This window comes from Ruditapes philippinarum, unplaced genomic scaffold (genome assembly GCF_026571515.1).
Source record: "Ruditapes philippinarum isolate M1 unplaced genomic scaffold, ASM2657151v2 ctg1187_1_1_1_1, whole genome shotgun sequence".
NCBI classification, from domain to species: Eukaryota; Metazoa; Mollusca; class Bivalvia; order Venerida; family Veneridae; genus Ruditapes; species Ruditapes philippinarum.
Window position 1 is genome coordinate 166248 of NW_026859078.1, and position 14708 is coordinate 180955.

General features: G+C 30.1%; 1 protein-coding gene and 1 long non-coding RNA gene across 2 annotated transcripts; both read left to right on the forward strand.

Annotated features, from left to right (window-relative positions):
• Positions 1-4293: 4293 nt before the first annotated feature.
• Positions 4294-5550, forward strand: LOC132755123 (uncharacterized). The gene is made up of 3 exons (XR_009629166.1): positions 4294-4367; positions 4643-4707; positions 5452-5550. It is a non-coding gene; the product is annotated as an uncharacterized LOC132755123 (long non-coding RNA).
• Positions 5551-6812: 1262 nt separating this feature from the next.
• Positions 6813-13676, forward strand: LOC132755122 (solute carrier family 35 member F6-like). Its single transcript, XM_060745921.1, has 9 exons — positions 6813-7083; positions 7534-7613; positions 7752-7890; positions 8971-9065; positions 9540-9584; positions 10280-10460; positions 10690-10772; positions 11796-11838; positions 12742-13676. The coding sequence occupies exons 1-9, from the start codon at positions 6960-6962 to the stop codon at positions 12948-12950; spliced, it is 999 nt and encodes a 332-aa protein (XP_060601904.1). The 5' UTR covers positions 6813-6959; the 3' UTR covers positions 12951-13676.
• Positions 13677-14708: the final 1032 nt, after the last annotated feature.

The following is a 14708-nucleotide window of genomic DNA, read 5'->3' on the forward strand; positions in this document are numbered from 1 at the left end:
TAGTTGTAAATACTGACAAATCAGTCATTAATCGCACATAATATGTTACATATTACTTGAATCTTGAAACCTTTTTTTCTTCTTTCATCTTAATACATTTTTCTCAAGTTTGATTTTATTGAAACATTTTGACTCATCTGGAGGCATGTAGCTTTAAGGAGAACATGGGACCACATAAGTAATTTACATTGATGAATATTTTGATATGCAAATAGGTTGTATAGTTTTGTTTTGTTCATTCCTGTTGCCATTATTGTACTGTACTGCATTGTTTTGTGATAAAACAATGGTTACAATCACATGCTGTGTATATTTTGAAATATATGGTGCAAATAACCTTGTAATACCAGTGCATCATATGTCCATGATGTATTTTAAGCACTCTTATTCATACTGTTGATTTTATTTTATAAAACAATTAAGACAAGTTAACAAACATCTGACTAAAGAGCCTGATGTGACTATTTTAATTTTAGTATTTCTATTTCAACTTTATTTTAATTATTTGATTAAATTAATTATTGTATTTAGATTATCTGATTTTAAAATTTTCTGACCTTGTTTTTCATTTTTTTTATCAAATACTCATACATTGTATTTCATTTTATAGGACTACAAGACAACAGAAAAGACAAATAAATTGTTTTAATTCATAATTTAAATATTTTGATTTTTATACCAAAACATGAGTATATACATGAAAATTTAAATGTTGACTTTATGAATGGCTTAGAATTGAATGTATTCCGGAAAGTATGTCATTGATGATTTTTATACAGTTTACTTTGTACTTTTTGATCATTTATCAGTATTTTACTTTCCTTTGTGGAGACACATCAATGGATGAGCATACCTTTTTTTAAATTATCTTTAAAATGTAAATATACAAGTATTAAATGTATTTTTGTACAAGTTTTTTTATTTCTCATGACTTGAAGACTATTAATACTCAGTTTAACTTGTACTTAAAGGTTTCATACATGTACATATGTTTACTGCAATGCATTTTCTTTAAATTTATGTGATATAATATTGTTTTATATTAGCATTCCTGCACCATGTGAATTTTATGTTAACTTTGCTTAAATGTGACTCTATTCATTTTATGTGATGTAATTTGGAATTATGTGACACTTGGAAATAGATTATTTTTATACTAAAAAGACAGTTAAATAATTTCAAAAGTTTAGTTGTTCCTGTTTTCCTATGTCCTTCCTTTTAATGGCATTTTCATTATTTCTTTGACCGTAACAAGACCTTGTGCTAGGTCATCTGCATACTGGTGTGTTTTTTCAAAAGTATGTCTATAAGTATGTGTACAATTACTGATAAGACTGAGCACAGAAGAGTACTGGATTCACAGTACTCGAGAAAGTACTAGTATAAGTACATTTATCCCATAGCTGCCATCAAGTAAGCAATAGATCATTATTTTGAGGCCTGGCCAGGTAACCATGTTCAATTTAAAAATGTTACATGTAGTTAACGAGATTGGCATCGGACATTAAGAGAATAGTTCTTCGATAAGTCTTTGTGGTCTCCGTATATTGTGATATATGGGGTACATCGTATCATGAAATTGCCTCTGGCTTGAAAGTCCAGAAAAATCATTGTTGAGTACAGCGTTTGGCGTACCGGTACAACTCGTCACACTACACTGTATAGCTGACAGATTGTTGAGGGAAAAACCTATGCTATTCTTTATTCCTCTCATAATAAGAGTTTGATTTTGGCCTAGTATCGCTCATACGAAGATTTGAAGTTTTTCTTGAATACATATAGTCCCCACAAAGACTTCCCTATCTTTCTATTTTGATGAACTAATTTATTTGAAGATGTTGATAGCCAGTCAAACCCCTTCCACAATTAACAGGACGGTCTTTCCAAAAAATCAGAACGCCGTGGTAAGCACCGTACCCTCGTAAGGATTGCATTGACATCGCATCGGTATACTAGATTTGTCCAAAAAAATAAAGCGCTTAGTTTCTACCTGTTTTTCGCTTTGATATTACAATCATTTTATGCAGCAATGATCACAAATAAAATCGCAGTCAAAAATACAACTTACTGAATTTTGGACACTTAATTTAACTATTATGGTAGATATTTATTTCTTTATTCAGTTGAAGGTAAATAGGTGAAATGTAGCCTTTTTTGTACGAGATAAGTTATCCTAAGATGCAAGTTAGAGATACCGTGTTATAATATTGTACAGTTATATACAGTCTCTGACCTTAATATATAAGTTTATATGAAAGAGACGTTGTGAATATATCAAATAGTAAGTATTTTCAGGTTTTTGAGGGAAATGTGTTTTAAAATGTTCATAAGTAAGCTTTCTTTTACTGTTTAACCTTTTTATCGATATATTTCTGCAATTCTTGGATAAACTTTTAATACATATATTATCGTTACCCAACATACATGTACAGTATCTATGCTATTTTATTATTATTATTATTATTATTATCATCGATATAACTGAACCAGTTACAGAACCAAATAACTCGTTTGATGTTTTATATATGTAACATGATTGACACATTATTTAACAAGCACTCGCTTATAAAAAAAATCGAATAAAAAGGACTTTACACACAGAATGGAACTTTGAGGAAATTTAAGAGGCCCGCAATAAAAGGGTAAAAGACTGGATTAATTATAAAGTATGGAGAAATAATTGCCAGCCTATAATAAAAAGAGTAAGAAGATGTTTTGTTAAAATGCAGTTAAAGATTCAAGAGATTGTAAATACATGTGGCAACATTTAATAAAGACATAACAAATGAGAATAAGCAGCAACAGTCTTTACCGATCATTTTAAACGATAATTTGGTTCTATTTGAAGGAAATGTGAATGTTGCAAGTACCTTAAATAAACATTTAACCGAAATCTTAATCTTTATATTGTTTTTTCTGATAAAATCTCATTAACAGGACCGCAAATTGTATAAGTAAACAATAATAAATCTAAAATTTAGGTCCTGTACTTCTTCTTTTATATGTAAATTGACATGTCAGTCGCTACGAATTCAGACATTGAAATGCATGTAGATGATTCCACCTTATTTAAAACTGACCACAGTTTGAGTAAATATACAACATGAGCTGCAGCTAGACTTATATAGATGATGTCTCCTGCATGGATTGCGTATTGGTAATTGTTTATCTTGAAAAACACATATTGACATAACGTGTACAAAGTTTGCTTCTAAAATATCTCCTGTTGAAAAGAATTAAAATATTTCTACAACTGAAATGTAACAATTACCTTATAATGATTACATAGCAACTACGTTTGATTGAGGATGTATTATATGACCCAAAAGTAACAAATCAGACCTAAATAGAGTAACGAAATAACAAAAAACAAAACAAAAACACAACAACAACCGCCAGAATTATTTTAAAGAAATCCTTTAAAACCAACAATCTTGAAATGTTTCTAACTCTAAAATGGTTAGCTAGGTCTAGATTACGTTTTACCTGTTGATCGCTGTATTAATTAATCTATGCTTCGTACAATGCACTATATAGATACATATCTTCTTTCTGTAATTGCAAAAGGTGATACCAGATAATACAAGTAGAATTGTGTCACAGTGGTGGGAAGTGTATAGGATTGCAGTACATAAACTAGTGATTTCGTGTGAGACAACATGGAAACGTTTACGTGGAAACAGATTATTTTAATGGTCTGCATGCTGATAGCAGGTGGTATCACTACATTGAGTAAAAAGGCACAATTCGACACCATGTAAGTTTAACACATTTCAACACAATCTGTTAGAAAACAAAACACATATCCGGGAGGAAAATTAAATTTCATGATTAATAGGAGTACTTGAGAGAAATGTTAATTTTAAGGCTTTTATTTTCCAATATTTTAAGGGCATTGGTCTATAATGGAAGGTATGTATTACAATGAATAAATACAAATGTACGTTTTTAGTATTTAGTTTTAGAAGTAATAACGAGTCACGAATAAATTATACATGAAAATGTTGGCAAGTGTGAGATTACGTATATTTGTAAAGAATATAGGGAAGTGTTCAAGAACACATTAGTATTATTCATCAGATAAATGGTAATCTTAAATCACTAAGAACTTAATCTGTTTCAAGCAGCATTTTATTATAATAACCAAATTATTCATTGGTTTTATCAATATTTAAAATAATAATGGAAAATGTTTCCATTAGAGACCGATCCACATAAAAAAAATATTGATGTTTTTTTTTTATTGTCACATTTTCACCTTGAAATTGATATTTAAATTATCAAAAATTGTTACAGTGCAAAAGGTTACGACAGCCAGGAACACAGTTTTAATCACCCTTTGTTTCAAACGTGGATGCTATGTGCAGGTAATTTGTCATTAATTCTAACCTATGTAATATAAATCCGTGCTTTAACGAATTATCTAACGAGTCGTATCTGATGTCAAACTATTCGTATAAGGTGATTCAAGTAAAGGAAATTATAGGGGCATATACATGTTACTGAAGACAACGTTAGATTATAGAATAGTTTGAAACTCAAACTCATACCATTAGTGATATAAATAAAGTTACTTATTATGGCTGTAATCATCATATTAACGAACGAGCATTTATTAACTATAATCGAGAACTTGTTTCAGCACAAAGTTTTTGTCTGATTGGAGTACCGATCTTAAGAAGACGAGCAAAAGAACAAACAATACAGGTAACTTTTGTGAATGATTTTCTGATTCATAGCTCCTAATGAAATAATTTAGAATAACGACAATCAAATCGAACTAAAAGGTTACTACTTTTCGTCATATGAATATAAGCCGGAGTGCAATTGTTTGTCTTTATCAAATAAATTATTAGTTAAATGTTAAAAGTCAAAATTCATTTCACCCCATTCCATAATTTATTAAAATATAAAAAAATGGCCGTTTTGCAAATATGTCTACATTTATATGACAACGGAATGCCGGTGCTTATAATTTATTTTACAAGTTTATATTGTTTTATTTGAAATGTAGATATCTATGGTTTATTTTCATCAGTTCAACTATATAAGTTGATATGTAAATGAATATACAGAGAGCAATCTTACTCACACGGGCTTTGTTTCTTGCGTTTATTTCCAGCGAACAAATTGCTAATGGCTTTCATCTCTTCATTCTCCTTCTTCTGGTTATTTTGTTGATAGCATTTATTTTTTTACCCATCCATTTTCACATTGCTTTCAAATATGTTGACATTTGCAATATGTATAATTGATCATATATAAATAAACTTAATTACTCTGTCATAAATTGTCACAAAATTATACCTCGTATTAATTTAGGTATAACTTGAGTATTTAAAACATTCATCTGTTATATGAAGGATAACACAATTGTGTCAATTACACACTCTTATTTAACTGTTGAGCGAGCTATTTAAACGGACATCTCTATAAAATAGTTTGTTACAGGTAGTGAATAAAAAGCAGAACGACACGCTTCTTAAAATACAAGAAGGACCATCGACCAATGCAAGGTATTTTGTAATTTTATTTTGTTCTTAAAAGGGACTCAAGTGAGGTTTTATGACATGGCAAAAAATGGTAATATTTTTACGAGAAGTTTGTGCTAGACTTTAGAATATGTTCGCAGCTCTTTTTAACATTTTACACAAAATTATTTCATAAAGTATTTTTCAGTTTATGTTTCTCTAAACATCAGTTTATGTTTCTCTAAACATCATGTAGATTACTTCTAGGGTTACCGTTAAGGTTCTTGTAAGTTAGGGTAACTGTTATTGGTTAGGGTTAGAGTGTTAGGATTAGGATTATAACACATGCATTTTACTTCGGACAGATTCTAAAAGTGCTCCCCATTTAATATAGATAGATAGATAGATACTTTATTAACTTAAACTTTTACAAGTTTTTCGTTATAACAAATAATATATGATACAAATTTACAATCACATGACAATGGCATACATAGGAACATTGAAATTAGTGCATAACATAGTGGGAGAAAGTAAACACACACACATACACACGCACGCACGAACACAAGTACACCAACACACACACGCACACACGCACGCCACGGTAAAAAATAATATTTATCACGTGGAGAAGGAGGATGGGTATGTGAATACAGTTGCAATTCAGTTTATGAATACAAAAATTATACACAACCTATAGATCTGTACCATTAATTTGTATGCAAAAGTAAATTTTCTCACTCTGTTTCTCTACAATAATCAATTTTATTGTGTAAAATGACACAAAATAAAAATTATATAAACACTTTCAATTTAAATGCAGGTAAAATACATTGAACTATACTTCTTTCCAAGCATTTGCAAATACAAAATGTAATTCTAATTTAAACTTGTATCTTAGTTAATCCTTGTAAAAAAATCCAAATTTTAGTTTTTGTGGAGCTCCTTTAAAGACATTTGAAAAAAATCGATAATCTGAAACAAATATTTTTAGATAATAGATATCCATTGTAAGTGTATTGTTGTATTAATGCACAGTTCTAGTCCAAATGCGTAGGAATAGAATCAGGAAGGCCGAAAGACTTGTGTGACTAATTACATTTAGCGCTTGAACGAAAAACTGCGCATTATTGTACTATATTATGCAAGAAAAGATAATATCAGTTTCCATTCAAACATTCTAATAGATAAAAGGATTGAAACAAAATATGTTAAAATATTTTGAGCGTACCATAGTTCTCATATAAATTGCCTTTTATGGAGGAGATTTTGTTAAACATGTATGTGTTTATGGAAGTAAGGAACATTGACGATATGTCCTATCTTTAGTTGTTTATTCAAATAAAAGCACTTGCTCTGTGAAAATATGTAATGATCCATAAAGTGTCAAAAATTTAAAGGTTGGATAACACATTAAACTGTTATAAAATTGGCACTTAGCTTATGTAAAATATCCATGATAATCATATATCAACTAATAAGTTGATGAAATTCAGTGTTCAGTTTACCAGTTTAATCATATTATTTTGTATTTTAATTACAATCAGGATATGTCAATGGATAATAATCATACCTGCTTGCACCTCTATTGTTGCTACAGCATTAGTTGGTAAGAATATTTTCTCATAACAAACTTCTTGATTTATTATCTTGATATTTTTATACAGTCACCGTCTGGTTTCTTCAGTGACTTCAAAATTTGTTTGTTGTTTTTTTTTTTTCAAGTGTGGAAGTTATCCAGCTAGCTTACGGAATGTCGGTGGATCTACTCAGTTGCCCGATTGTGCGTGAAATAATGCACGGGAGGCACCTGGGATCTTCCTTCACCAAAAAAGCAGGAAAGTTGCCATATAACGTTTTAATAAAAAACAATGACGTTTGTTTACATAGTGTTAATCAGTATCATCAGTTATTTTGTAACTAACATGCATCTTCCAAAAACAAAAACACATAATATAACTTTTACTTTTATTCAATCTTTTGATTATAGCAAATAACAATATATTATATGTCTTGAAGAACAACAATGTTTGTTTATAAAGATACTTTATATGTTCAGGTATTGGGTTGCTCTATGTTGATGCCTCCATCATGCTAATGCTAAAAGGCTCCGCTATTATATTTACCGGGGTGTTTTCGGTAAGTTTATATTTACTGTTATCTGTTCAAGTTATCAAGTTAATTCAATTTGGCCCGAAACATTCGTTTTAGATAGAAAGTTTAACGGCATGTTATAACTCTATATATTTGGAATGTTTATACATGTATATCTTACAGCATGTGTTTCTGAATAGAAAACTGAAAGTTTCGAATCGGATTGGTATAGCTGTTGTCATTGTCGGTCTTGTGCTAGCTGGTTGTTCAAGTGTGTTCAAAAATCAAGACCACAAAACAAACGGTGGTAAAGCAACAACAGGTACTTATTTAAATTCCTTGATCATTGCTTTTTTCTGAATAATGTTTATGATTATGTAAGAAACGCCAAGCCTGATTTAATATTTACATACATTGAAACAATTTTAAATTCACAGATTCTAGTGTTATTCAAAAGTAATTAGTTTTTTTATTCCCCTGAACTAAGTATGCTTCATTTGATATTACCGAAATACCTAATGCAAGGTACAAACGCTTTATGGATCACCTAAAAGTACTTGTGTTTTGTGTTAAAACAATTTGGGTTTCCAGTACTGCATTTATGAATTATGTTCTTAGCGATAAATTACCTTTGTTTAATACCAGCTTTTGAAATAATAGATAAAGATTAGTAAAATGGTTCTTGATCGCTGCTTCTATGTTTCATCAATACTTCCTCATTCATATGATATCATTAGATGCAGTCTTTTTGAGTTATTTTGTTGTTACATGTATTTTGTTACTACTAAATATCAGATGTCCAAAACATAGAGTCTACAGTATTATATAATTTTATTATATGACTTTCAACGTCTGCAGAATTACCCACTTCGCCAGTCGATCTGCATTACATAAGTTATTTATGTAAAAACTATAGACAAATTTCATTCGTACAGCTGAAATTGTGCATTTAGTATAGAATAATATACCGCATTATTTATTTTTTTTGCGTTCCAAATACCGTAAAAAACAAATTGTCGTTTTAACTTCTTTTTAAAAGTACAATCACAAGAAAGGAAAAAAAACACTACCGGTGCCAGCTAGAACGTGATACGAATAAACAAGAGCAGAACAAAGCTCAAATTAATATGTGTAAACACAGCAACAAGGATTTCTCGGGAAAAAAAAGACTGCATTGAATGAGAAGATACGAATGGCGAAATGTTCCTCGAATAGTCAAAATTAATCGGAGTTGGAAAACCCCTCACAAAATTTCTATTTTATGCGTAACACTCGTACAATCAACCAGTTTGGTAATTTATATATGGTGTATTCCCGAACCATGTATATTGATAACAGGCGTATTAAACAATACATGAATTTTGTTATTGGTATTATATCTCTTTTTGATATATATTTTCAGGTGTCATGTTAATCGTTAGCTCTCAAATATTGTCAGGAGGTCAATTCACACTAGAGGAAGCTTTGTTAAAATCGAGGAATCTACACCCTTTACATGTAGATATATATTTTGCAGCAATTTGATAGTTAAGTTATCAATATTAAGTCTAATATTTAACTTCAAGTTGTTTCCATGTCCAAGAGGGTTCATTTTGTAAGTGTTTGTCTTTATTTCTACTAAAATTAGTCAGTTCGCTGTGAATTCATCGATGATTGATTTGAACTAAATCATATCGCTTTAACAATATAGAAATAATAATGTGCTGGAATTAAATCAGAACTATACTTAAAGCAGTATTATTTATATATCTAATTCTAATTACAATAGAAATGTCATCATCTTTGTTATACGTGAAATTTTTATTTAAGATCTCGTGTATGTTATGTTTACTTGTGTATTCTATAAATGAGCAAGTACATGTTTATAGTGTCTTTGCATTTTGATACCTTTATTTTTTTATATTTCTGTCATTACGGGTAATTTTGAAGCCACACTTTCTTGTTGTTAATTGATTTATGACTTTGTTTTAGTACGTTGGATTGAGAGGCGTATATGGATTGGCTATAATGACACTTGTAAGTATATATTTATTTCAATATTTATGATTTGTTGGTTATATCAAGCATCAGCTGTATTACAGTATTACAGCATAGTACAAACGGGACATAACTGAATATCTTGTATAACTGAACAATATACAATCTGACAATAATCTGGTCTTATCACTGGATCAGAATATTCATTCTTCACTCTATTTTTCACAGTGTACAACTTTGCATTCGTTGAGCGCCGCCTTTCCTTGTTGATCTTGTTTATCATATTTTGACTAATGTAAAATAAACTTTTTTAATACGTTTAGATAAAAAAAATCTGATAAAGGTTTTTATAATACTCCCTTTATTCCATTAACTTACTTTATAAAAATTACCGTCAAACATTGAATTTCAACGATGGCGGCCATTTGCCACGCGGCAAGATGTTTACTTGTAAGAAGTAATATTAATTGAACTGTTACAGTCATAGTCACCTATTCCACTTGCATTACCAGTAAGAATAACTCGCTTTGGCGTATGGAAAATTAATATTTCTTAAAAAAGACTATAATGTAAAATAATTAAGATATGGCCATCTATAAGTATACTTTTTTTTATTTAAAATAACTGTAGATTCTTATTAACACGTGTCGACGTTTTATTTAAAACAATGTTAAATTAAGGAAAAACATGGTAACTTTCTTACTAATTTAGATATTACCTTACTGACTTTACAGATAATATTACCTGCTGTGTACTTCATACCAGGGGGTAATACAGATGGTAGATTTGAGAACAGTATTGATGCCTTGTATCAAATCACAAACAGTACTAAGCTTTTGTCGTTTTGTCTTCTGTATCTTATAGCTGTGGCTATTTATAACATCACTTCTATAGCTGTGATGAGGTCACTTTCTGGTAAGATAAAGTTTATTTTAAACATATTCATCATGACATAAGATACAACTGTCGTTTGTTACTAAAGTTTTACTCAAAATTCGAACACTAGTCACCACATTTTATTTATTTATTTTTTTTTATTTTAATTTTTAGCATAAAGTAATTCGGTTAGATTCTTCAAAAGTTTATTTAAGGCAAGTGTCAGGTGTATCATTATATGTTAATTTAGACTCTTTCCTTACCTCAGCTGTTCATAAAACGTTGATAGATGCTTGCAGGACAATAATGGTATGGGCAGCGGGTATGACTATTTACTATGGTTTTGATAAGGTAAATACCTCTTACATTCCAACAACTTGAATTTCTATATTTTTAAAAGCAATAACCTCTCTTTCAAGCAGTGGAATAGAAGGTCATGCATGTTTTACCATACTTTTTCTCAAAGTAACTTCTTATATAGAATCCATAATACTGTTTATTTACAAACATAACACCAGTTAAGGTTTTATCAGCAGAATAACTTAAATTTAATAGCAAGTCGAAATTTTGCAAAATGTTTCTATGATGCTATTTTAAAGTTTTGATGTTACAAATATATGGTAAATTTTTAGTAAAAAGCATTTTGACATGATAAATGACTAAATTCTTGCACTGGTTACGTGACGCTTTAATACTTTAACAGATGACTTCATTATAACTCACGTGGCTAAAGGTATACATGTATCATATTACCAAAAAGAGCGATCACTTAGATATTGCCATTAATTTTACTTACGTTTATTTATATTGAAAAAAAAACAAAAAAAAAACAAAAAACCAACAACAGTTTAATGTATGTTAAGCATTATAATTAAAAAAAAGAAACTTAAAGTTAAAGTATGAAGGTGAAGGCGGTAGTTTTTGTACTGATCAAGGGAATGACTACTGAGGAGTGTTTGGATAAATAGGTCAGTAAAAGCTAGGTATGGTGGCTGATTTGTGCCATGTCGTATTTTCGCTCTCGTATTTTCGTGTTTTCGACTGGCAGAGCGTAAGTTTGCAAACTATTGACTTTGTCGTATTTTCGTGATTTCGTCCTGTGCCACGAGGAGCAAAAATACGTCATGGCACAAATCAGCCACCATAGCTAGACGAGTTTTATATAGCAAACAGCAATGCAACCAATCAAAATGTGCTATAACATTTTTTTTAATCTGTACAGCTGCCTTCTCTAATTGCAACAGAAATTAATTAATTAATAAACTCAGCCGTGCATATAGATAATATAATCGTCATGGGTATCTATTGGAAATCATAGTTACAAACATTAATATTATTATCATATAATCTAACAGGTTGATATTATCTTTTCAGAATTTTGGGGAACCCTTTGATAAATACTATGGAATACTTCAAAGTAAGGCATTTTTACTCATATTATGCTCTGAACATGTATTTTTTTTTCTCTCCAGAAGAGACACATTTTAGCTTTAAAGTTAAAATGTGATATACTTAGTATATATTTATTATAGGAAATTTTAAAAATTTGTGCTTCATATTTGTTGATGCTGTTAATCGTATATACAGATAACACCCGTTTAAACTGTTTTCACAAATTATTATTCTTTCAAGCAGTGCAAGCCCACATAGTTTATTCACTTTGCGACTGGCACAGAACATATTTACATGCACTAATTCGTTTAATTTAAACTATAATAATTAAATTACAGAAAGACAACTAATTATGAATTTAACATTTGTGTTGCATAAAACTGTACAGTGTTACATGTTTTATTATTATATGAAATTTAAATAATTATAATTATTTATATTAATAAAAAAATATATGATAAAAATATATTATCAAAGTATTTATGTATAATAATATTTAGCTGTTGTAATATATAAATATATAGTCTGGGACGTTTATATACAGCTTAAAGATATGAAAGAAAATAGTTTTAAATATTTTACTATTAGTGATTAAACAAAGCAATCGGTTTTACATTTTCGCTAATTGGTTTTATCTAAAGATGTTTATGGTTTGCAGTTATTTCATCTTCAGTTTGTTTATTGCGTTTGACATTTATTCAATTAGGTAAATGTTTCAAATACTTACATTGACTTTATCAATAAAGTAAATAAAAACAGTCTAGTTTCTTTACTGTACTTTTAACAAGTATATATTCAAATTTCAATTAAGAAAAATATTTCTTGCAGCACAATTTCCTAGCACTCTAGTATTGAATTTTTATTAGTTATTAACAATCTAGGGATATATATATTCTATGCAATTTGAAATAAATTGTTTTGTTTTCAGTCGATGGCTTCCTCTTCCTGGTGATCGGAACATTAATATACAAGAATGTTTTAGAACTAAGAAACTTTGTTCCTTGTCGGAGAATATCAAGAGAGAGGAATTCAAAAATCAACAAAAGCAATAACGGATGTGTAGAAAGTCTATTGAATTCTGGCAATAACTGTTGTGATGAAAGTCGTCCGTTTCTGACAGAAAAAAGGCTGAGCTAGCACTGTTCAAATAAAATTAAATATAGAGCAATGTAAATTGTTAGGGTGAATAAATCTCAAACAACTTTTGTAAGTGGTCACTTTTGTTTATCGTTGTTTTTTTTTTTTGCACAATAAATGAACGTCGAAGAGTGATACTATAAACAAAGTCGAATTACATGTATAATTATCGATTTATGGTAAAATCTAGTCAAATTCATAAGATAATCTCAGCAAAGGATTACGGCTGCACTTGCAGTTTGAGTTCCTCGTGCAAATTGTGCTGTAAGCTAAATTTGTGGATGACTGTTTTATACAAAAAGATTTAAAATGGCACGAATGACCCAAGCTGAACGTGGTAATGGCAGTTGGTATGGTAGAAGCTTGATAGTCTTTAAGACAGGTGTGTTACCACATTTAAAGATGTTAATCAAAACTACAAATTATTAAAAATTGAATAGGTCGTATGAAACACTGGAACAGGTTTCTTAACCTGGGCAAGTCAGGGACAGTCAGGGACAGGTAAAGGCGGCCGAAGATTGACGTAACAACAATTCATCAGGATAATGATATAATCCAGGTAACCTCAGAGGCCACGGCAGACATGGACGTCCTGTGGGCCTAACAGACAGTCCGAAAACGTCTTAGCGGGACCCGAATTCTCTGTAGAAGAATGCAGAAATACATTGCCAAGCTCGAAAGAGATGGGAGAGTTAGATTTTACCGCCACCTTGGGGAGCGTTACGGGGCCGAGTGTATCCTTGAATCTGACAGATATGGCAGAGGATCAATTATATTTCTTACCTTTTACACTCTTAAACACCAGCAAACTCTCCTGCAAATAACATAGGGGTTAGTTCATGACCCTCAAAAAGTCCCGATCTCAATCCGATAGAAAATTGTTTAGGATGTGCTGAAAGACGTAAAAGGGGTTGCCGACAGACTGTCAACTTGGTAGCGCTTAAGTGTCTTGGAATTAAGGAGTGGAATTGAATCACTCGACGGGTCATTTAACGTTGCATTGTGTCGTTTCGAGCAAGATGCCAGACTGTAATTTTGGTAAAACGGAGGCATATGCGATATTTACGTCTTGTAATTTTTGGAATATGGGTGCTATTGTTTTTTTATTCTCACATATGTTCTTTTTTCTGAATGTTGTTTTAGACATCGGAAAATGAAATTAATATCAGTACTTAACTAAAACAATTTATTTTTTCTTTGATATCCCAACTTTACCGTTTTATCAGGTCACAACTTAGAAAAGTTGTTCAGTGTATAGATGCCTCTTGCCAAATGTGATCGTTATGCATGATTAAATGGACAAATCTATATAGTAGATTTGCTTTATTGTATAAAAATAATAAAAAACAAAAACAAAAAACAACAAAAAAAAAACACACAAATGTTATCATTATCGTTTTACAACTGTTTTAAATCATCAATTTGTGGTTTTAACAAAATTCATAGTCAAGTGTTTTGCAGAAGTTTATAATAAAACATTTAAGAAAGGAAAATCCTTATGTAGATAAAATAAATCGTACACAGGGCTATAGTAGTAAAAATGATATAGTTGTTACATGTATGCTTAGATTCTTTCTTGTTATTAAGATATGTAATTTTTGGTAAATATTTGTAAATGGGGACAGCATAACATTGGATTGAATTAAAGAATCACGCCTAAGATAAATGCTTATTTTCATGATAATTTTGAAAATGTAATTAAAAATCATAATATTGTATATTAACAAAAAGGAAGCAATTTACACATTTTCAATGGCA